The sequence below is a fragment of the Chelonia mydas genome, chromosome 9 (genome assembly GCF_015237465.2).
Source record: "Chelonia mydas isolate rCheMyd1 chromosome 9, rCheMyd1.pri.v2, whole genome shotgun sequence".
NCBI lineage: Eukaryota > Metazoa > Chordata > Testudines > Cheloniidae > Chelonia > Chelonia mydas.
The window spans coordinates 96,744,173-96,768,919 of NC_057855.1; the positions used below are offsets into that span (position 1 = coordinate 96,744,173).

A 24,747-nucleotide genomic window follows, 5' to 3' on the forward strand; every position below is an offset into this window, starting at 1 on the left:
AAGTGGTTCACTTTTCTTGGTCACATCTAAACATCTCACAAGAATCCTTTTTGATATCTGGAATAGGCAGGGAATCCTTGCTGCTCACATGTCAGATGCTTCATAGTAAATGAAATTATTGTGTGGTGTCCTTACTTTCCCTCAAAGCAGAAATCACTCAATATTGACTATAATTTGCTGTCTGCAGCACCTGCTAGGTGCCCTTCTGTTTCAGAATGGTATAGTGAGCAGAATGATATTTTTGGAATTATAGTATCACATATCTCCTGTGCATTCCCATAGGCTAATAGTTGATATGAAGCCAAATTCTTATTATGATATTCCACAGTTAAGATTATATTGATGTGTCACTCACATCTTAATTTGATGTATCTCTGTCTGTTTCATAGAAACAGGAAGGTGACTTGTCTGGCTTGAATCTTGTCTCTTTCCAAGGAGACACATCAGATAGATTAAGTGGTTCTAAAATAACAAACTTCTTCCTGAGTTTTGTAGAATTGGAAAGCCACCTACAATCAGTGAGAATTGTCATTTTTTTTCAACTCTTACGAAGTTCCAGTTTGCAAATAAAAATCTGGAATCATGATAGCCTTTAAAATCCAAGTGTGGGAGAATTTTCTTAAGGAAAAAAACCTATTTTGCAAGATCCTGCTTTGAAAGATGATTTATTTGAGAGCAAACTGGCTAATCAGTGGCATCAGAATAGCTATGTCATTGGAATCTTCATCAGAAAAAAAAATTCCTTATTTCCCTTGTAATTGTTAAAGGCACTACTTCTATTAACTGACTTTTCTATTCTACAGCTGGTTGAAGTTTGTATCAATTTATAATGCATGTTTTTTTTTAAAAAAAAAATTCTGCTCCTCTTTCCCTTAAGGAGCATGAATGTATCCATAACATGCTAGAGGAAAATAAGGAGTCTTCAGGGCTGCCAGTCTTGCAGTAAAGGCTGAGTGGTAGTATGTCTCTCCTACATTTTTTTTTTTAAATTTTTTTCCAAGTGCATTAACTTGGTATGCCAATTCATAGTTCACATGTTCTTAAGTAACCATTTTCCTGTGTCTCCAGTTTGTCTTCAGATATTCTCGATAGGAGTAGCAGCAGTATTGGTTCTTCCTCTGATTCACTGGCTAAAGGCAGCATTACCACAGAATCTCCAGTAACATGCTCAAACTCATGCTCTTCATTCATTTTGATGGATGATCTCTCACCTAAGTGACTTAATCTGTTCTGACTCAGTGTTTAGCTGTACTGTACATTTGTACAGAGAAATGAAGAACTCCAATCCTTGAGAATCACTAACATGAGGATTAAAATACTAATGGAAAAATTAATGTAATCTTATTTCTTGACAACTCTTCCCAGTGGTTTTGATTTAGCCTTAATGGACACTTTAGACCATATTAATGTCTGGTTTTGATTATTTTACAAGCAAGAAGTCTGTTCAGGAATCAAAAGGTTTTTTCTTTAAAACAAACAAGAGTTAGTATAAACTGAACAGACATCTTTTTACAATATTAGTGTTGTTATTTCTAGGACAATACTGGGTACTGTTACTGCCATGGTCACTTTGTCTGGAGAAACAGGCGGTGGTTGCAGAGATGTTTGGAAATGCTCATTTATTCGTTGACAGATTCTTTTTAGTAAATTAGATTTTGCTAGATTTTTATTTCATAAACACAATTTCTGGTTGGGGTAAATATCTAATTTCTCCCATTAACCCAAAGTAAAATTATTCCCCCAACTCTGTAGTTGGGAAGAAATGCTTGGCTGTCTGTAGTGCTACTGGTAATTGCTTCATTGCAGTTGAACACTATGGTTCTAGAAGTTGGTTGTGTTTAAAACAAAATGCAGACACTTCTAGGGTGACTAGCATATTTATCAATAGGGGAAATACAAATACCCTGTGAAACATGGTTAACATAGCTGCATAGTTCTGTCCCCACACCCTTCATCCAGTAGATTCTATGGAATATGGTAAATATTCATAGTTATTTGGCCAACGAGAAATAATCCCTGCTTTGATCTAAAATGTATGGTGCAAGTAACTAAGTTACTTAAACTACTGAGTAAAGAAGAATGTGTATGGCGCCATCAATGTCTCCTGTGGCATTGAGGCCATAGGTATTTTTGTGCCTTAGGGGACATTGTTAAAATTAAGGAATGTAAAACTGGTGGGTGGGCAAAGGACGTTGTTTGTAGAGTGCTTACCAGATGCTGTCTTCAGTGCTGCTTTCTCTTAGTGCTTGCTATTTTTCAAGGTGTTTCTTCCATTGGGAGGTGCTATGGAGAATCCCAATTATTTTGTAAGATAGCAGTGTGTGTGTTCCCGTCACAGCTGCTGTATAGCTTTATGCCTTTGTCTGCCTTACAGAGGGCAGGCCACTAAATTAACTTTAATTTCTAGGGAAAGGCTTTAAGGTTGGATTGGATACTAGCTCTGCATATCATTTAAGGAGTTACATTTGAGTAGTAGTCTTGATACAATACCTTGGTCAGTCTAAGGTAATACAGTAGTATACTTTTTAAGAAGACCTAACTGGGCTAAAGTAAATCCATTTGTAATCTACTGTTATTTATTATTTATAAACTATGTAAAAAAGTCTGTGGTGGTGAATTATAGTATTTTTTTATGATTGAATAAGGTTTTTTTATGTTCAGTAACAATTGCTAGTTGGTTTCTATTTAATATGCAACATTGTCTGCCAGAATCCTAAGCTTCCAGTTTGAATGTTTGTAAGGTAACACAAATGCTTTTGTCATCTAAAAGTACAACTTCTGATTTCTGAAAGAAAATAGCACTGACTTTAAAGTAAGTGTGCTTTAAAGATGAGCACAGTCTCTGGCAATACTGTCTGGCTAAGAATGGGGAGGGAGCACCATATTTTTTCCACTCTAAGATGTTTAGTTTCCAATAGCCCTGTCCTACATAGCATTTTACTTTTCAAGTGTTTGTTTTAAATTGTACTAAGTACCATAAATGGCCAATCGAGGCACTTATCTGTATTATCACTTCACTTGTGGAGCATTAGTTTCCCTGCCTCAAATAAATGTGCATATTGTAAAATATTGTCCAGTGGTGCCATTTTTAAATGAGCTCTGCAGTATTCCATGTTTGTATATACACAGTGCTATTTCTTGCATTTTGGCTGTATCTTGGATTGCTTTAACTTAATGAATTTTTATCCATGTTAATACTTTGCAAAGCTGTTCTGACATTTTGCAAAGTATTGATCAATGGTCTCTGAAAGTACAACTTATCATTGCCCCAATTTCATTATACCATGCGTTTATTGGTACTATGACTTACAAATCTGCACAAGGGGTAGCAAAACAATAAAGCTTCTGCATGCTTTCTTATAGCTGAGAACACAGCTATTGCTTTTGGGGTCGGGGGGGGGGGGGGGAGCTGACTAATCTATCTGTACAAGTGATTGTATTCAAGATTTCTGTTTTTGTTAGTAGTGGGGAGTCATAAAATGCTGGCCTTTGTAGAATGTAATCTTCATAAAACAAATGCACAACTATTCCATTTTGTTACAGCATTTTTTTAAAAATGGTATGGCTGTTCTCCACTCTTTTTGGAGGTCTCTACTGCTCACTAAAACTGTTAAGATACTGTCTGCTTGTTCGATGATGAATGTTATCCTGTGGTCCTGACAGGCCTAGTCTCAGATACTCGATTTGTTTCACACAACTAGCTATATGTAAAACCACTTCCTTTTAAAACTAGACATGTCAATCTTCCTTTGAAATACACTTTAGAATAAACTGCATCTGAGCGACCAGCATATACACATCCAGTTATGAACCAATTTTGAATCATATGTACTCTAAAGCTATTAAGGAAAAGACACCCCAAACTGTTAACCCAGCCCCAACTATAGAAATCCAAAAGGTGTACGGAAAACAAATATAGTGTATTACTTATGCAGAGTACCTTATTTTCTGTATTCTCATCCATACTTCTCAGAATGGTCAGGGTTAGCTGTAGTAGTTGAAAGAAAGTTCACTAATCAAAATACCTGAAAATGTCAAGGTAGGTCTGATTTAAGCAGCCTTCTGGATACTCTGTCTCAGAATATATAGTTATACACAGGCCAATCCAGATGTGGCTGGTTGGTGGTTATTCTTAACTGGATGCTGCCCTAAGAACTATCAAGTAGACTAAGCCCCACTCTAAGAAGTGGATCATCTTTATTCTGTTACCCTTTTCTGATTTGGTGACTTGTGTGTGTAGGTACCTCACTGTTTCTCATGCTAATACTGATTTTAAATGTGGGATCATGGACGAAAGCCTGTGCTTAAATGTCTTTTCCTGTCTGCATTCTGTATGTTTAAACAAGCTTTCCTACACTATTTGTATGTAAGATAGTTGGATGTGAAAATGTCAATAGTTGGTACAGACTTCACTAGGGAAATCTAGTCTTACCATGCATAAGACAAATGAATCCTCCTGCTGAGTGGTGTAGAAACACTGAAGGGAGAAAAGTTTGGTCACTGACTAAACTGAAATGTGTTTGTAAGCACTAACCAGCATATTTCACATTTAAATATTTTTCAGAAAGTCTAAGGTCTCAGTCCCCCAGTGAGAGCTGTGTGGGCAGACTCCTTTGCCCTCAGAGCCTTAATTAAGTGTATGGGGCTCTGTGTAGGCTTATTTGAGCAAATCTCACTGCAGGATTGGGACAAAAGATTTTTTTTGTTGTGTCTGTAGATAAGATGGAATCATCTGCTTCATGTTCACTAGTTTGCAGATGCAAATTGTGAACATTCTTGTAGAGCCAAACACCAATCCATTTATCATTCAAAGGCAGAGATGAGGGATCCTCTTTTCCCTGAAGGAATATCATCCACCTACACTCTTCCTGGCAACTCCATAAAGAAGTAATTTTGTATTATAGTTGCATAATCCTTTTATGAAGTTACTATCTGAAGTGGATAGTACAGCTGAATTTTTTTCTCTTAACTAAGCTTTTGCAGCCTTTGATTACTTTGCCTTTAGAGTACAAGCTAAACAATATTGCTTTAGAGCTGTTTGGTAAGGTTATTGTAAGAAAAGCTTGGTTTACAGGATCATTATACAGCCAATGTCAGTAGTAGTGTTGCATTTCTCATTTATCTTAAAAATAAATATTCCACCTGTGTCTTGAGAAAGGCCTTTTAGACTGGGAGGATATTCACTTTTATGCCACTTAATCTCTGGCAACCATCAAAAAAGCCCTTTTTTCTGTCTGTAACAGAGTACATACTTCTGTAACAGGGTGCCTCTTCTGGCAAATAGCATTTTCCAGGTCCAAAGTCCCCTTCTGTCACTCGTTTGCACACCTACAGTTTCTTTCTCTCTGCAGTTTGGGGTTCTCCTGCTTCATGACTTGGCCCTTTGGCCAAGTCACTGTGTGCTTTTCTCCTTTCCAGGGTATCAAAGTTTCTCCATGTAAACTAAGTCAGGCAGCCTCCTCATGCTCTGGCTGGGCAGTGAACACTTCCCCAATGCTGGTAGGGGAACCCAGGCCTACCCTCTACTCCAAGTTCCAGCTCGGGGATCCTCTAATCAGTGGCCAAGGTCTGCACCATCTTAAACCTTACTGCTATTCCCCTGAGCCTTTTCCTATACCCTTTCCTTGTTAATTAATTTCCTTCCTTCCTTCCCTCTCTAATGTCCAGAGAGGGGCTGCAGCCCTCTGCTTCTCACTTTATCCTAGCCATGCCTGTTCCTTCTCAGCTGGGCTCCATCAGTCAGGGGTTACTTAGGCCACAGCTGAGGGGAATTAAGTGGTCTATCTGATTAACTGTCCCATATTTAGCCTCATTAACACCTTCTAGGCTAGTGTGGGGAGAACGCCCCATCACATTTGTTTAGCAGTGTAATGTTTCAAGGAGACAGGGTGCTTTTGCCTTGAATTTTTGAGGTCCTCACCTTGGAGTCTCTAAAGAATGGTTTAAAATGATCTATTCTAACTCAGTGTTAATAGCATATCTCAACTGGGGAGACTTTAACCCCCACCCCCCAAATGTCAAGGGTTCTCCCTCCAAACCAGGTGGTAGGCCTGCAGCAAAATGGTGTTTGACCTCCCAGTGTGTAGTTCAGAAGTAGCATGTGATGTAGGGTGTTGCTGTAGGGCACTATTCAAAAGTCCTGCTCACTTGTAGGATTTTGATATTCTCTCCCCACCCCCCTTAAAAACAGAAACCTCACACCATCTGAAATTACCTTCTCCAAACCTACATTTTTATCTTGTCGTTGATGGTGGCGATATCTCAGGGTCGAGGATATCTTTCACAGGTTTTATTTTTTATAGGTCCTTTAGTTGCAGAGGAGTCCAATCCTTGAGCTGCAAATTCGTTGCCACATGTTGCAGGTGATGTTAGAAGGCAGGGTTGGGCCACAGTTGCTGCATGAGAGTCATCTATCCTTTCTTTTCTGGCATGTTTCTGCAAGCAGAGCAAAGCAATTTTCCTCAAAAGTAGTAGTTTCTTCTCTGACAAGTCTTCACCAGTTAGCCCTGTCCTGGGCTACTGTCTCCCAGTGCGTAGTATCGATGCCACATCTCTTGATGTTTGTCTTGAGGGTGTCTTAGAAGTGTTTCTTTCCTTTCTCCTTTAGTGAGTTGGGTGTACAGCAAGTGTTGTGGTAGGTATGCATCAGGCATGCACACACAGTGCCTGCTCCACCTCGGCTGGTGCAGGATAATCAGGGCCCCAACAGTGACGGTGTTGGCCTTCTGACGACAGCATGGTGATCCTCCCACTTTGTTGACGATCTTCCAGAGAAAGTGCTGGTGTTTCAGGTTTGTCAGGTATTTTCTGTAGGTCACCCAAATATTGCAGCTGTAGAGGACAGTTAAGATTACCACCGCTTTGTAAATAGGGTTGGTTCCCAGAATTGGCCTCCGTCTCCCAGCAGCTAATGAAAGCCAGCCGAGCGATCTTAATAGGCCGCTAAAAGTCCGGTGGGCAGCACAGTGGGGCTAAGGCAGGCTCCCTACCTACCCTGGCTCTGCACGGCTCCCGGAAGCGAACGGCACATCTCTGTGGCTCCTAGGTGCAGAGGTGGCCAGGGAGTCTCTGTACGCTACCCCCACCCCAAGTGCGGACTCCACAACTCACATTGGCTGGGAACCCCGGCTAATGGAAGTGGCAGGGGCAGCGTGCAGAGCTGCCTCGGAGCCGGACATGCTGGTTGCTTGTGGGAGCCACCTGAAGTAAGCGCTGCCTTGCAGGAGCCTGCACCCCCTCATGCATCCCAATTGCCTGCTCCAGCCCTGAGCCCCATCCCCTCCTGCACCCTCACACTCTGAACCCCTTGGCCCCAGCCCAGAGCCTGCACTCCTGCCCCAACCTGGTGAAAGTGAGTGAGGGTGGGGGGATGGAGTGAGCAGGGGCAGGGCTTCAGGAAACGGGCAGAGAAGGGGCTGGGGCAAGGTGTGGGTGTTTGTGCAATGAGACAGTTGGCAACCCTATTTGTAAATTAAAAGTCTAGTGTGTGTTCTGATGTTGTGGTTGTTGAACACCCAGCAGGACACTTTTATCTTGTACGCAGCAGCTCAGACACCACAACGGAAGTAAATTGACTCCTGCCAACTGGACTGATTTTGCTGATAAAGGACTTTTCAAGGGCAAGTGCAAAACTTGCAAGGCCCTGTACTATCCACCTCTGCAGGAAAGAGCTACATGGGCTAATCCCAGGCTCTCCATAACTTTTCAATGAATCTAACAATCTCCTGCAAACATGCAGAAAGGGACCCCTTTTTCAAAGGCCCTAAACCAGTAGTCCCCAAATAGGGGCACACCCCCATGGGGGGTGGGGAGAGAGTGCCATTGGCTGGAAATGGCAAACCGTAGCCACTGGGAGCTGTGGGCAGCCATGCAAATGTAAACGAACGGTCTGGTGGCCCACCAGCAGATTACCCTGACGGGCCGCAGGTTGCCCACCACTGCTCTAGGAGAAAAGAAATTACACTCGATGTAGCCAGGACTTTGCTTTATTATGTTAACAGAACGAAACCATTCAAACTACTACTCCATCTCTTTGGCTATAGTTTGGCCTTTAATGCCCTGATGTCGCCCCACACAATCTCAAAATGGATCACGCAGTGCATCTTTGTACCTTCCCACCAAACATCAAGGCTCACCCCACCACAGTGCAAGCAACTTCTTCCGCCTACTTCAATAGCTGCCAATATCGGAGATCTGCCATGTGATGTGGTGGACTAATCCACTGTCCTTTGCCAAATGCTATGCTTTGGACTTAGCTACAAGGCCAGATACTAAGTTTGGGGGAGCAGTACTGCAGTCACATTTGGACTGTTGCAAATGAAACTCAGCATCTCCTCAGGATGGTGGGAATGAGATCTGCCAGTCACCTACAATGGGATCCACACTGACGCAGTCCTGAAGAAAGAATGGTTAACTCCAGTTACCGTAGGGTGGTTCTTTGAGATGATGTAGTCAGTGCGAGTCCCATGACCTACTCTCCATTCCTACTTTTTGGAGTCTTTACCTACCTTGGATTTCTAATTGCAAAGGAACTAAGGGAGGGCCACGGCAGCTCCACCCTCTATGCCCTTGGCCCTCACATGGTGCACCAAGAGGCACAGGCTGCATGTGTGGCTCCAACAACCAAGGTTATTTTAAAAAAAAAAAAAAAATCTCACTTACATGAGGCACATGCCCACCTACAGTGAGATCCATACTAACTACAACCTCTTGAGGAACCACAGTTACTGTAGTCTGAGCAACTGCTTTAACCAACTGAGGGAGTTAGGGTCCATTTGTTTTTCATTACTGTGTTGCTCTTTGGAATAATCTTACATGATGCAGTTATAAAAGGATGGAAGTAAAAGAGGTGATGGGGAAAAGAGGACAAACATCTGCTTTTAGAAATACAGACTGGTTTATTCTTTGCTATCAGGCTCCTATTTATCTAAGATGTAGGAAATAGTTTTTTCAGCGCATTCTTAGCATCCCAGGAACAACATCCATTATGATCCCCCTTATTGTAAGGTAGCAGATAAGAACTTCTTTGGTCACTACAGGGCCACAACAGTTTCATTTAGAACAAAAAGAGGATGTAGTCAGTCTCAGGTCACTGAGTAATACTTTGAAGTAGCAATCCCCTATGATTCAATAAGTCTGGTAATTATGCCAAGCTGTCTCAGACTTCCTCTCCTTGTGTTTTCTGTGGTTCTCTTGGACGCAATGGCAATACAAGAAAATAGTCTCATCTGTTTTCTCGTGGTGGTTAACAATTTAGCCCCCCTTCAAAGCCGCTTGGTTCTGACTTTGGGGAAAGGTGTTTTTCTGATTTTTAATGTAAAATCTATCTACGGATTTTATACTGGTGCCCATCACTGTAGTATTGAGCTGCCTTCCATATAAAACTAATAGCAAGGTCCCTAGTGAACTCCATGGATTCTGACACTTCTCCCTTTTGGGGTAGGGTTTTTGGTATTGATTGTTTTTGAAGACAATATGATGGCTTTGCTCTAAAAGAGAAGGTTAAAAAAAAATTCTCCACTGTGTACTATGCAGTGTGAAGTTTAATTCTGTAAAGTATTTGTACGTATGGCTTGTGCCGAATGCTATATGAAATCAAGGTGTGCTGTATTTATCAAACAATGTGAGTTAAATGAACTTTGGCAGCAATGACTTGACCTTTTTTCTACATCTGAATCTGGTACTGAATGTTACCCTTTATGTTCCTCCCAAACCAGCCCTACTGGCTCCATCACTGACTAATTTGCCCTAAAACTAGTTGAATGAGTAGAAGTGCCAGAGTACTACTGGAATTGCCATAATCTAGTGAGTTGGGACAAATGTATTTCAATAAGAACTAAGGATGTTCTGGGTGTGGTGTGTGCCATGGTTTTCATGTGAAAACAGACTAGGAAAGAAACAGCTTTGTGCATGAGAAGCAACAGCAAAGAGCTAAAAGGAACTGGAATCATACTGAAAACCAGCTGCTTTTAAAAAGTGTTACTGCTACTGGTCACTCAATTTACTGTTTTCAAAAATATATACATTGTCCTCAGAGGCAGTGATCCTGGCAGTGGGCCTGGGAAGAGAATAGGGGGACAGATAGCTAGGGAAAAGCAGGAGAGTTGTCATTGTTACAAACAAACAGCAATCTAATCATGCAATAACCAAATTCACCTGCTTATCAGGATTCCCCAATTACTCTAGATGTTTGGAGACATTTTCAAACATTTTCACTAAATGGTACTATGACACTGTCTTCTTATTTCATTACAGTTGGCTCCTTTGATTGGAGCAAGTAGTTAATCATGTTGTTTATGTGACCACATGGGGGCGTACCACAGTTTGCAAAGCACACAGTAGCATCTTAAAATAATGTCAATAGCAGTGTCCAAAAGGTACAGCTAAGAGTTGTGTTCATTTTACTGTTGTGGGATTGTCTTAGGCCATTTTGATTCTCTCTCATTCAGAATTTTAGCTGCTTCTTTCTAGAAAAAATGACAATTTCAATAGCTTGGGATGGATTTACTTACAGTGAAGGGATTCAAACTGATCAAAATTAAAGGGTAGAAGTTCTCTGTACTAAAAATAACAGTTTGGTTCCAGTGGAGATTACACTCAAATTTACTAGTGATTGAATTAATTGGAAGGCTATTAATTAAAAGGCTCTATTCTGAGACTGTGAGCCTGGCTGTGAATGTGCTGTATATTTGTTCTCCTTGAACATGTTTAAAGCACTGTGAATAGTTTTTTAGGAGTCCACTCATATACTTCTACGGTTAGCCCGTTGGTATATCAATACAAACTTTTTTTGATGTGTGTTGGAGGGTAAGTACAAGCTTAGATTTTATCACAAGTGCTGTTGCTCCATAGCCTCTGTTTGCCTGAAGCTGGGAATGGGCGACAGGGGACGGATCACTTGGTGATTACCTGTTCTGTTCATTCCCTCTGTGGTACCTGGCATTGGCCACTGTCGGAAGATATGGGGCTAGATCGACCTTTGGTGCGACTCAGTATGGCCAGTCTTATGTTCTTACGCTGCTGTTTTCCTACCTTGGGCGTGTGACCCCCTTCTGCTCCCGGCTCTTTCCCTAGATGCATACAACACCATATCATTCCTCCTACTTTTTAGGCTAACTGCACTGGGTGGGTGTCCGGTTACAGGTGTGCACTGACCACCGGTCCAAGTCTGGCTGCCCCTGCCTGGAACATGAGCTGAGTGCTACTATTTGTGATGCCAAGATTTTTGTTGTTGCAAGTTTAGGTGCAAAAGGAGCTAAACTCTTACCCGCCATCCTGTGCTCACCAGCCCAGCAGGCCTGGCTAAAGTACAGGTTCAGGCTATATCTAAAAGGGTCCCAGTCCCAATTATTAATAGTCAGACCGCTTCCCTTCCCTTTTACTTTCTCCATTCCAAGCAAGTCTCCTTTTCACGTTGGTGGGTGATGGGGGACCGCAAATGTGGGATTTGGGCTTGCGGCCCAAGTCAAGGAACAGTCCTGTTGGCCCTCAGTGCAGCTTTAGCTTGGGAGTGGCTCCTCTACTCTTTCACAGCATACCTTGTCCTTTGCACGTCTATGCCAGGAAGTGCAGATTCAGCAGGCATTGTACACTGCAGCAGGCTGCCAGCTGCCTCACCAAAGTTAATTCACAATTCAAGTCACTCCTGGTAAGTTTGAAAATAATGCAAAAAGATTTCTGAACTAGAGAGTGACTGAGCTGAGCTCTCTGTTTCCAATTCACCAGCCAAATGAACCTAAATGTTTACCCCTGAGAGCTCACAGCTATAACTCTTTGTCCTTCTCTAGCACCTTTTGTACACAATCAATCTTCACAAAAGTCAGTATTTTTACTTTATAGAGAAGTAAATGGAGCACAAGGAGGGTAAGTGGACGAGAGGCCTAGGAATTGAACTCAGGAGTCCTGACACCCAGTCTGTTGCTCTGATCAGTACACACCACTCTGCATTTAAACTCTTCCCCTTTCAAGGTAACTGTACATGGTAACTACTGAAAGGGAGTACATAAGGAGCGGGCCAGGGCTGACGGCATCCTCAGGTTGCGGGATCATGAGCAGGGTTAGACAAGCAGATCCACTTCAGAAGCAGTTTAAAAGTTGGTGTATGTCTGGTCCAGCGTGGTTTCTGAATTTGTTTTAGGATGATCTCAGAGTCAGATGGAAGGGATGTGTGAGATTTTTAGCTCCTCTTTTGACATGCAACTAGCTTTCCTTAGAATAAGGGATCTATGTAAAATCCAAACTGGGTTTACCTGCCGTACGTAACCTGTGTTTGATATTACAGGCCCAGCCGATAGGTTAGTTTTGTTCAGAACTTGTAGATTTATAAGGGCAAACAAATCTCTAGGGTAAAACCACAGAGCCAATAGAATCACACAGATGAATTAGGCCATTCCACGCTAAAACAAACTATATTAGGTATTTCCACTTCTGGCAGTGTGACTGATTTTGCTGCCTGGTGGAAGCAGTATCCTACTGGCTTACACTTACAATCTCTGTATATTGTACGTTTATAGAAGTGCAACCTTCGCTGTTGTCAGGCCCTCCAAATAGCATACATTGATAGTAGAACTCGTAGTTTCATTGTGGAGCATCCATATTCCTTTCATTCCATAGAATTTCTTTCCTACTTCCTTGACTGATAGTTCAGCACAGGTGGGTGCATATTAAAAATGGAAATTAAAGAGGAAAAATGTAAAGGCAATCAGCCAAATCCATCCTTGTTGTAGCCCCTCTGTATTTGATGGAGTTGCTCTAGGGATGAATTCAGCACCTTATAGCCAACTTGCCCCAAAGTTAAAACTGGCTAAAGTTTTACAGATGATCACAACTTTCCAAGCCTCCTCCCTAATCAGCTAAAACTTTCTAGCAGAGGAAATGTCCTTGTTCTGTGGAGACTGAGTTATTGAATCCAGAGCAGTGTTCCTGTGTTCTGAACCATTTAAATTTTATCAATTATTATATCTATTAGAACAACCTGAATGGAACTCAACTGCTGCCTCATTCTGGTTGGAGTGAGAAACCCCATAAGGTCATTCATTGGCGATTCAAATCTGCACTGGCCTATCCTCTGAGATGCGAATGTCAGGCTGCCGGGAGCAGCTCACGAGCGTGAATACCAACTCCAGGGCAGACTGTCAAGAAGCAGGGCCCAAAGCCCCAACTGGTTGTGAGTTCTATACTTAGATTTCACCAACCTAGTTTCAAGTGTGAACTCCTCAAGCACTATAACAGCCTAACCACAGAGTCACAGACAGGCCCCTGGGGTACTCCAGTCTCTCTTGCCACGCAGGCAAATTTGCCTTTGAGATAGATGGTCGCTTACACCCAAAATCACAATAATATTCAGGTTACTCCCAGTCCCAAAGGATCGGTGCACGCATGCAAGGGAAGGAGAGGGTGCAGTTGGCCTCCCTATGTCCCCCTTTGTGTTCCTGCAAAGACCAAGACAGAAAGGGCAAAGGTGGGGCCTCAGCAGTGCAGAGCTGGTGTGCAGAGGGGCGGTGAGTTACATGGGCCCGTGGTGCCCGTGCTCCAGCAATTTCATTCATCCCCCAGAAAGTACGTGCTAATACAGCTGTTTCTGCTGGGCCATCATCAGCTGTTGATACTTTGATTATTGGCTGAAAAGGGGGAGAGAGGCACTGTCTATATCATAATTTGCATGCTTATGGAATGGTCAGGAGTGCTTACAGCAGGGAACATGTGCTCTCTTTTATTGCATCGTGTGTATAAATCAAAATTGAATGGAATGCAAGGGGCTCATGCGAGGAAAATTGCAGGCAGGCACTATTACTGTTGTTTTTGAATGGACTACTATTGTTCATCAATACAAGTTATCTATGCACCATGGGGGCACTTGACCAAAGGCTGAGTATTTCCACTGATCGGCAGCTGAAAATGGACCTCTGCTTCCACACAGCAACCCCCCTGGACGCTAAGGTCTCATTCTTTACTGCAAGGAACTTTTCACTAATAATTGTCAGAGCTTCTCAGACCTTTACAAAACTGCTGGAGCGGAGGGCACCTTACGCCAATAGAATGAGTGGTATATAGCCACAGGAGCAATGAAGGAACAGACTAGGAAACACAGCAATTGAGAGAAAGAAGTTAAGGGGATGATGGATGGTCTTCTGGTCTAAACACAGGATGGGGGGTAAGGAGATCTGGGTTTATTCTTGTGTGACCTTGTGCACAGCTCTTAGTTACCCTGTGTTTTAGTTTTTTATTATTACTATACATGACTTAAATGAAGGTGGAGTTTAGCCACTGGACATCAGATTAAGAGTGTTTAAGAACATTAGTTCTCTCTCTTCATTACTTCATAACATGAAGCAACAGTGTCCCAGATCTTCCCCATTTTCCATTACCTCCGCATAGCAACAATGCCTAACAAACACTTATAATGTGCACCAATCTAACAACATCCCAAGTCCCTATATTTTGAGACCACTAGGGCGCTTGCTAGGACTTACCCCCTTCCCCCCCATCACAGTTTTAAGTATAAAGGCAGCGTGGCATGCACTAGTGTGTGGAAGGCTCTCTGGTCATAGGTTTATAGTCGTTAGAGATGAGAGAGATCCAGATTTACTAGAGTTAGTTCCTATGCAGTCTGTCCCCCAATGGAGACTGTGAATGATTATATTTGCTCTTACACAAAAGGCTGAGAAGACAGGCTGCGAGTCCTCCCATCTCTGTGATGCGATGCCCCTGTGTACACCACCCGAAAAATCACGTGGGCAATGGCAGCAAGAAAAGCCAGACTCATGTTGCATTTGCTGTAAGCAAGTCTCTTTCAGAGCAACTGCTGGAAATGGCCCACCTTGATTATCACTACAAAAGGTCCTTCTCCCCTCCCTCCCCCCCCCCCCCCCCGCGCTCTCCTGGTAATAGCTCACCTTACCTGATCACTCTCCTTACAGTGTGTATGGTAACACCCATTGTTTTATGTTCTCTGTGTATATAAATCTCCCCACTGTATTTTCCACTGCATGCATCTGATGAAGTGAGCTGTAGCTCACGAAAGCTTATGCTCTAATAAATTTGTTAGTCTCTAAGGTGCCACAAGTACTCCTTTTCTTTTTTCAGAGCAAAAGGAGCACAGATGCTCACTGTGACCCAGCTGTAAAGGGATAATCAGCCTTATTACATTTTCATTTGTGAATAATTGCAAGTTGGCCATCTACCTGTGTTTGGGGGGGGCTGAGTCACTATTGCATGCCAGCTCCTTTACACTGCTCCTGTGGTTTAAGGGGCACAGAAGTGGCTCCTGGAAAACAGCACAGAGCTGCCACAACGGCTCCATGCTGCTCCCCACGTAGAGGGCATGCCAAGAACATGGAGGGCTGGGGCATGGCTGGAGCACTCTGCACGCTGGCTATTCCAGGCTCATGGATGGTCCATAAGGTGCCCTTGAAGCTAGAAGTTAAGTTAGAGCAGTCCTAGGAACTTGTCCTATGTATCCATACCACTAACCAGAAATGTTCAAAAATCCTGGGCTCCCTAGAATCAGCAGGTTGGCTTAACACTCATGGGGATTTAAAAACAATTGGGGTTTCATTTTATTATCATTAATAATTATTATTTGTATTATTGTAGCACCAAGGAGACATAGTCATGGATCAGGACCACATTTCTTTGCCTGCTGGTTTCTGAGCCTTCTGTGCACTTGGGTCACATAGTCAAACTTTTCTCTGCTACCCTGAGGGCTAGAAACTTGCTTCAAAAAAAAAAAAAAGCAAAAAAAAAAGCTGATAGTCTCAAGTAATCACTTGTTGGACTACAAGTAAAAACATCGAATATTGCAAGACACACGATAAAATCAAGAGAGTTGGCAAACTATGGAATGCTGTGTTTTCCTCCAACAGGCCAAATCCTGAGTCAGTGGCAAAACTCCCAGTGGCTTCCATGGGATCAGGATTTGGCCTAATAAACAAAAAACACCTGGGTCTATGTGTTAGCAAAACCCTGGCAATATCTTTTCAAGCATTTTCCTCTTTTCTGTCATGGTGCTAAAGCCAGCTTGACATCACAACAGCTGAGGGGCTGTTTAATGCAAAGAAAACAATGCCTAGACTCCCTGGGCCTGCTCTCATCATTGCTAGTGCCTAGAGAGGGCCATGGCAGTAGAGGAGACAGAAAGGGTTAATATAGGTGGAAGTCAAAGTGGAAAGCCAGAAGCAGTGTCCTGCAAGCTCTGTAAGCTTAACAACAGCTACTGAATTAAGATAGGTTTCAGAGTAGCAGCCGTGTTAGTCTGTATTCGCAAAAAGAAAACGAGGACTTGTGGCACCTTAGAGACTAACAAATTTATTTGAGCATAAGTTTTCGTGAGCTACAGCTCACTTCATCGGATGCATTCAGTGGAAAATACAGTGGGGAGATTTATATACATAGAGAACATGAAACAATGCGTGTTACTGTAAAGGATTCTGGGTGGACTCCTCCTGAAGGTCGAAACAACACACTGGACTTCTACATAGAGTGCTTCCGCCGACGTGCACGGGCTGAAATTATGGAAAAGCAGCATCACTTGCCCCATAACCTCAGCCATGCAGAACACAATGCTATCCACAGCCTCAGAAACAACTCTGACATCATAATCAAAAAGGCTGACAAAGGAGGTGCTGTCGTCATCATGAATAGGTCGGAATATGAACAAGAGGCTGCTCGGCAGCTCTCCAACACCACTTTCTACAAGCTATTACCCTCTGATCCCACTGAGGGTTACCAAAAGAAACTACAGCATTTGCTCAAGAAACTCCCTGAAAAAGCATAAGAACAAATCCGCACAGACACACCCCTGGATCCCCGACCTGGGGTATTCTATCTGCTACCCAAGATCCATAAACCTGGAAATCCTGGATGCCCCATCATCTCAGGCATTGGCACCCTGACAGCAGGATTGTCTGGCTATGTAGACTCCCTCCTCAGGCCATGCGCTACCAGCACCCCCAGCTATCTTCAAGACACCACCGACTTCCTGAGAAAACTACAATCCATCGGTGATCTTCCTGAAAACATCATCCTGGCCACTATGGATGTGGAAGCCCTCTACACCAACATTCCACACAAAGATGGACTACAAGCCGTCAGGAACAGTATCCCCGATAACGTCACGGCAAACCTGGTGGCTGAACTTTGTGACTTTGTCCTCACCCATAACTATTTCACATTTGGGGACCATGTATACCTTCAAATCAGCGGCACTGCTATGGGTACCCGCATGGCCCCATAGTATGCCAACATTTTTATGGCTGACTGAGAACAACGCTTCCTCAGCTCTCGTCCTCTAATGCCCCTACTCTACTTGCGCTATATTGAGGACATCTTCATCATCTGGACCCATGGAAAAGAAGCCCTTGAGGAACTCCACCATGATTTCAACAATTTCCATCCCACCATCAACCTCGGCCTGGACCGGTACACACAAGAGATCCACTTCCTGGACACTACGGTGCTAATAAGCGATGGTCACATAAACACCACCCCATACCGGAAACCTACTGACCTCTATTCCTACCTACATGCCTCCAGCTTTCATCCAGACCACACCACATGATCCATTGTCCACAGCCAAGCTCTACAATACAACCGCATTTGCTCTAACCCCTCAGACAGAGACAAACACCTACAAGATCTCTATCAAGCATTCTTACAACTACAATACCCACCTGCTGAAGTGAAGAAACAGACTGACAGAGCCAGAAGAGTACCCAGAAGTCACCTACTACAGGACAGACCCAACAAAGAAAATAACAGAACGCCACTAGCCATCACCTTCAGCCCCCAACTAAAACCTCTCCTACGCATCATCAAGGATCTACAACCTACCCTGAAGGACGACCCATCACTCTCACAGATCTTGGGACACAGGCCAGTCCTTGCTTACAGACAGCCCCCCAACCTGAAGCAAATACTCACCAGCAACCACACACCACACAACAGAACCACTAACCCAGGAACCTATCCTTGCAACAAAGCCCGTTGCCAACTGTGTCCACATATCTATTCAGGGGATAGCATCATAGGGCCTAATCACATCAGCCACACTATCAGAGGCTCGTTCACCTGCATATCTACCAATGGGATATATGCCATCATGTGCCAGCAATGCTCCTCTGCCGTGTACATTGGTCAAACTGGACAGTCTCTATGTAAAAGAATAAATGGACACAAATCAGACGTTAAGAATTATAACATTCAAAAACCAGTCGGAGAACACTTCAATCTCTCTGGTCACTCGATTACAGACCTAAAAGTGGCAGTTCTTCAACAACAAAATTTCAGAAACAGACTCCAACGAGAAACTGCTGAATTGGAATTAATTTGCAAACTGGATACAATTAACTTAGACTTGAATAGAGACTGGGAGTGGATGGGTCATTACACAAAGTAAAACTATTTCCCCATGTTTATCTCCCCCACCCACTCCCCACTGTTCCTCAGATATTCTTGTCAACTGCTGGAAATGGCCCACCTTGATTATCACTACAAAAGGTTTCCCCACCCACCTGCTCTCCTGCTGGTAATAGCTCACCTTAAGTGATCACTCTGGTTACAGTGTGTATGGTAACACCCATTGTTTCATGTTCTCTGTGTATATAAATCTCCCCCTGTACTTTCCACTGCATGCATCCGATGAAGTGAGCTGTAGCTCACGAAAGCTTATGCTCAAATAAATTTGTTAATCTCTAAGGTGCCACAAGTCCTCCTTTTCTTTTTGTATCAGATTGTGCATTATATTACCTTGGACCAACTGCTTTTTAACCTGCTTTCGAGACTAACAAATTTATTTGTTAGTCTCTAAGGTGCCACAAGTCCTCCTCTTTTTTTTTTTTTTTTGTGGATACAGACTAACACGGCTGCTACTCTGAAACTTAACCTGCTTTGAGATACACAGTGGGTTCAGGTCAGAGCCTAAAGAAGCTAAGGGAAGTTTTGCCATTAGATTCAATAGGAGAAGGAGAAGCATGACATGTAGGACATTAAACCAAAATTTAATTCTATGCTGTCAACAAAGATGGAAATAAAGGTGTAGAAATGTGTAAAACCAATTCATAAGGGTTTCCTATATGCTAAAATACCTGTTCCATAATGTCTGCCATTTATTGTATGAACATATTGCCTAACAGCATTGGCAGTATTTAATTTTTTATAAAGTACGTAAAACAATAGATTAACAAAACAGTCACTGCTTAATTAATCCTGAAGCAAATAAAACACCCACGGAGAATAGACTGACTTGTAGAAATGTTACTGCCAGTTGAGACAAGCATCAGCGATTTATTACAAAATGTGCAGTTTGTACATACAAATTTACTGATAGTTTAATCTGTTTAAAAAAAAATAAAACCCTGTATTTGTCAAGCCCACATTATGTCTGCAAACAGCACTGATAGTTACCAATCCAAGGAACTATGCACTACAGTAATTTCTGATTTCAGAGTAACAGCCATGTTAGTCTGTATTCGCAAAAAGAAAAGGAGTACTAGTGGCACCTTAGAGACTAACCAATTTATCTGAGCATAAGCTTTCGTGAGCTGCAGCTCACTTCATCGGATGCATACTGTGGAAACTATCTGCTACTTAGATTTTTTTACTTGGCTGATTATATCAAATAGCCTATACAGAATTATGGTTAGAAGGTTAACTTCTATAAGACATTTTTGGTATTATAAGAGTACAGCAACAGCAATGATGTTTTTCCTCTATGACACCTTCCATCCAAAGATCTCATAGTTTAACTTCGCATCACCTCACAATACCCCTGTGAGGGAGGTATTCATTACACCTATTGTATAGATAGGGAACTGAGGCAGAGAGAAGGTAAGTGACTTTTTCTAGGTCATGCAGTAAGTCTGTGACATAGCTGGAAAAAGAACCCAGGAGCTTTGGTTCCCATTCCTGGGCCCTAATCACTGCCTCCCTTTTAGATTAAATATCAAACATGCTCCTCGGGGAAGCAATGCTTATACCGGTGATTGTAGCACGTTATGCTGCTACCACTGGTGTGAAAACTATGTTGTATTTTCACCTCAGTGGAATTGAATTTGGTTATCAAAAAGTACATTCTGCCATTCTGGAAATACATGTGTTTGGGGGGAGTCGTGTGGTACGGAGCCATTCTGTGCACTAATGTGTTAGGAGAAGAGATGTGAAATGGTGCCTGAAACTTATAAGCACTTACAAAAGATGCAATAAGTTCTTACATATCTGGAGTTGCCAACTTTACATGGGGTGCCCTTAGCTCATAAGGGTGCTGTGGAGAGGTCCTCAGAACGTTTGGATTCGAGGAGTGCATGTTCAATTGGGGATGTGCTGTTTGCAGTTATTAGTTGGTATTGCCTTTTGCCTGTGTAGATTTTGTCGTCTCTGTCTTTTTTACTTGCCTCCCTCAATAAATCTTTCAATTTTGCTTCTATTTGTGTGGTACTCTTGACTCCCTGGAGCCATTAACAGCCATTCATGGCTCTTTAATTCCTCATGCCCTGCAGGGTGAATGCCACAGAATAACATTGAGTTCCTGTGGAGAGAAAGGGAAAAAAAAAAAAACCACCAAAAACAAAACAACCCCCCCCCCCCAACTTCCTTCCTGTAGGACAAGAAGATATTTTAAAGGGTTGGGATGTATCTGTGCACTTATACTGGATCTGGTGCTCGTGTGTTTGCGCACACTGTGGCTTTCTGAGGAGGGACCATTCCTGAAAGAACCAGGACAAGAATTTCAGCTGTGCTTCAAAAGGAATGCCCCATACATCTCTCCTCCACCCACTACAAATAAATCTAGGATCCCTGATTCAGAGAAGAGATTCAGTGTCACAGCAGAGACGGCTCCCAACAAACATTGAGCTACCTGGGGCTACCCTTATAACTGAGAGGACTTCACTGAAAAAAGCAGAGCTAGGAGATGTAACAGCAAATTTGATCAATTATTAGCTGGAGGGAAAAGAATGATCTTTTGGACTGGAACGCAGGAGACCGAGGTTCCATTCCCAGCTCGGCCACAAACTCCCTCTGCAGTTTCCACGATATGCTATGCATCCGATGAAGTGAGCTGTAGCTCACGAAAGCTCATGCTCAAATAAACTGGTTAGTCTCTAAGGTGCCACAAGTACTCCTTTTCTTTTTACGAATACAGACTAACACGGCTGTTACTCTGAAAACTCCCTCTGTGATCCTGAGCAAGTCACTTAGCCTCACCTTGCCTCAGTTCCCCAGCCATTCAATGGGGATAATAATATTTCCACTCTCACACCCTTCATGGCAGGTACTGTCTCTTACAGTGTCCAGCACAATGGGGCCATGATCTCAGCTGAAACTTCTAGGCACTACAGTAATACAAATAAATAATAATACTATATTAAAATATACTGATTATTGTGTGGATGTCTAGAACCATCTTAAGATATGATAATATTTACTGAACATAAGATGGATCCTTTTTTGAACTTGAAAGCTGATTTCAGGTTGTTGCTGGCACTTTTTATTTTAATCTATATCTTGCCTTTATCATTGTCCAAACTTTAGTGCGATGGCTGACAACAGAAGAGGCAATGCCTTTGTGACTGTGAAATGATGTAACTGAAAAGCATCTCCTCATTGCCATTATTTCTGTTCAAAACAAACTCCAAGATGTCAATTAACTTTGTTTTCCTTAAAAAGAAAAAAAATCGGTGTTTAGCATAGAGCTGTGGGAGGAAAGCAGATGAACTTCTTCTACAGGAATCAGGAAACAGACACAAAAATGGGTGGAAATGCCCAAAGCGAGAAACTTACATAGATTTCCTCTTCCAGAAAGTGAACAAACAGGAAAAAAAAATTCTGGTGCATGATTTAAAGCTGCCCTTTGCCAGATTTAACTTCTCTGAATGGTTAGCTCTGAACTCACACGTGTCCACCAAAGGGTCCCCACCAGTAGCCTCCCCTCTACTGCATGTGTGGCCATCAAAGGATATTTCAGAGTTATTCATCTTAAATACAAATGCTCTGCAATGAGTGCATTATTATGGCCACAGAGAGGATTCATTCCAGGGTACCACACAGTGCCACTTAAATGAATAAAGTAAAAATGTAGTGGTTGACAACACTTATTATTTTGTCTGTTGCTAGGACATACGATTTCTGCAGACGGAAGGCTGCGCCCCACTGAAGCATGGCTAATACAACTTTCAACTCCTGGCAAATGCCACGCTGCTGGAGGACAGAATATTTATCCCATGCGCGTTAACAGAAATCTGACTGTGTGTGCATTCCTTTGGTCTCAGTAAGCTAGGTATGTGGCCAGCTTTGGATCAAAGGAAGATTCTTTACGCTGGCACCTGGTCACATGTTTCTAATCCTGATGCTGGAAAATTGATGCCTGCTCTTATTTCTAGCTTGTTCTCTGAACAATATTGGGAAAACTTTCAATTTCTGGAGAGGAGCCCACTGGAACCGCACATACAGCACCAGACCAGCAGAGAGCAAGAGAATGGGGAGAAGAGCTGGAGATTTAAAAACGACCCAGCAGAACAGTGACGTAGAATGCCTTCACCTCCCTGGTCTGGTTTGTTGCTGGCCATTTTATTGTTTGGTGTAGCTGGATACAAAGAGCTTGGGCTCTGCTGTGCAAACAGATTGTTACATAATATATCAAATGGCAAATAAAGGGCGGCCTTGTTTACACAGGAAGTTTTACCAGTTATACCAGTGTAATTAAACTGCAAGAGTTAAACCAGTATAACTCCCTGTGCGGACACTCTTCTTCTGGAATAAGAGTGGCTTTTTTTGGTTTAGCTTAAACCCCTTCCCAAGTGACACACAAGAAACTGAAATAACCCACTCATTCCAGAATAAGTTTCTGCACAGTGGAGCGGATAACCGTAACAGTTTAAATTCACATTGTAGCTTATACCGGTAGAACATTCCCATGTAAACGAGCCCATAGGCTGACTAAAGTCTAGCTACAGCAGTTGCCTTTAAAAAGCCAGTTTATGCCAACATTTGCCCTGAGTGGCATTTGAGATACCACAGGTCTCCATTATACTAAAACAACGAGGAGTCCTTGTGGCACCTTAGAGACTAACAAATGTATTTGGGCATAAGCTTTTGTGGGTTAAAACCCACTTCATCAGATGCATGGAGTGAAAATACAGGAGCAGGTATAAATACATGAAAGGATGGGGATTGCTTTACCAAGTGTGAGGTTAGTCTAATGAGATAAATTAAATCTGATGGTATCCAGTTTGCCATCAGATTAGGCCTGAATAGAGACTGGGAGTGGTTGGGTCATTACAAAACCTAAATTTAATTTCCCCAATACTAAATTTCTCCCTACTGTTACTCACACCTTCTTGTCAACTGTCTGTAATGGGCCACTCTCTTACCACTTCAAAAGTTATTTCTCCTCCCTTGGTATCATGCTGTTAATTGATTTATCTCATTAGACTGACCCCACACTTGGTAAAGCAATCCCCACCCTTTCATGTATTTATACCTGCTCCTGTATTTTCACTCCATGCATCTGATGAAGTGGGTTTTAATCCATGAAAGCTTATGCCCAAATACATTTGTTAGTCTCTAAAGTGCCACAAGGACTCCTCGTTATTTTTGCTGATACAGACTAACGCCGCTACCACTCTGAAACCTGTCTCTATACTAAAACAGGAAGACCTTGTGTGGGAACAGCTGTTAAATAGTGAACTTTTTAAAGAGGAGATATATTGAACCCTTTTACCTTAATGCAATACAATATTGTCTGCTATTACAATAACATTCTCCACCCCACTGTGGTGATAAGAGAGGCAATGACTGAATTTCTTTGTTACTTTCACCAGCAGTCATCTTTCTGGTTGCATGCATGGGACCAGCAAAGTAAGATGACCTCATCGCTTGCTAATTAATCAGGGTTAAGCGTTCATTAAGGCATGGTCAAAAGATGAAGTAATTCAGAAGCCATGATGACATTCATGAGAAGAAACATCACAAACACATGACAGCAGAGTTTCTTGATTTTATATATTGTGATTCTACAAGTGTCTTTCAGAAACGTAGGTGCTGGAACTAGGGGTTCTGGGGGTGCTGCCACACCCCCTGGCTTGAAGTGGTTTCCATCATATATAGGGTTTCCAGTTTGGTTCAATGGCTCTCAGCACCCCCAGTGTACAAATTGTTCCAGCACCGCTGTTCAGAAATAAACTTTATTTGATTTTTCAGACATGTAGACTGGAACCTTGGGTCCTGGTATCTTGTTCTGAATCATGGCTCAACATTAGTTTTTACTTTTTTTCACTGCATGCATTTCACTCTAATATCTATTTAACTCTACAGAAGTATTATAGATGGTGGGAAAGTTTTGCAAACTGTTCTTAGAGTAGACCCTACCCAGTGTCTCTTCTTTTCTATTTGTGCATCATATAATGAGCATTAGAAACATAAAGATGGTCATTTACATTAAATATGAGCACCGTATGCCTTGCTATAGCACTAACTCCACCTCTGACTTCAATCCACTTTTAGCCACGCACAGCTGTAGGCTACTTCGGAAATGACCAACTTCCATCCATCTCAAAAAAGGAAGAGTTTCTAAGATTTTAAAAGTAATAAATGAAATTTTCTTAATGATGAATAAGATTATAAAATATGCTCAATTCTCACTGTGCTTAAAACATTAGTGAGTATTAGTATGTTTTTCCATTCAAGTCTCAGTCCAAAGAAAAATCACTAACATCTATTCCATTCATCACTTTAAAAACACACACATACAAACTG

The 24,747-nt window shown here is 42.3% G+C and overlaps 1 protein-coding gene and 1 non-coding gene across 8 annotated transcripts in view; both read left to right on the forward strand.

The window, feature by feature from the left end:
- The window catches only part of LOC102944277 (PABIR family member 2), a 36,140-nt gene extending 12,991 nt beyond the window's left edge, over positions 1-23,149 (forward strand). For 3 of the 7 annotated variants that reach the window (XM_037908226.2, XM_037908222.2, XM_037908228.2), the window contains one exon: positions 22,108-23,149. In XM_037908226.2, the coding sequence (XP_037764154.1) occupies positions 22,108-22,265 (158 nt within the window). In that variant the 3' untranslated portion in view covers positions 22,266-23,149. Of the gene's footprint in view, positions 1-1,068; positions 3,068-22,107 lie in introns of those variants that run through there. The other 4 variants (XM_037908221.2, XM_037908220.2, XM_037908224.2 and 1 more) reach the window with 3 other exon arrangements.
- Positions 830-978, forward strand: LOC114018581. Its single transcript, XR_003563873.2, has one exon. It is a non-coding gene; the product is annotated as a small nucleolar RNA U109 (small nucleolar RNA).
- Positions 23,150-24,747: the final 1,598 nt, after the last annotated feature.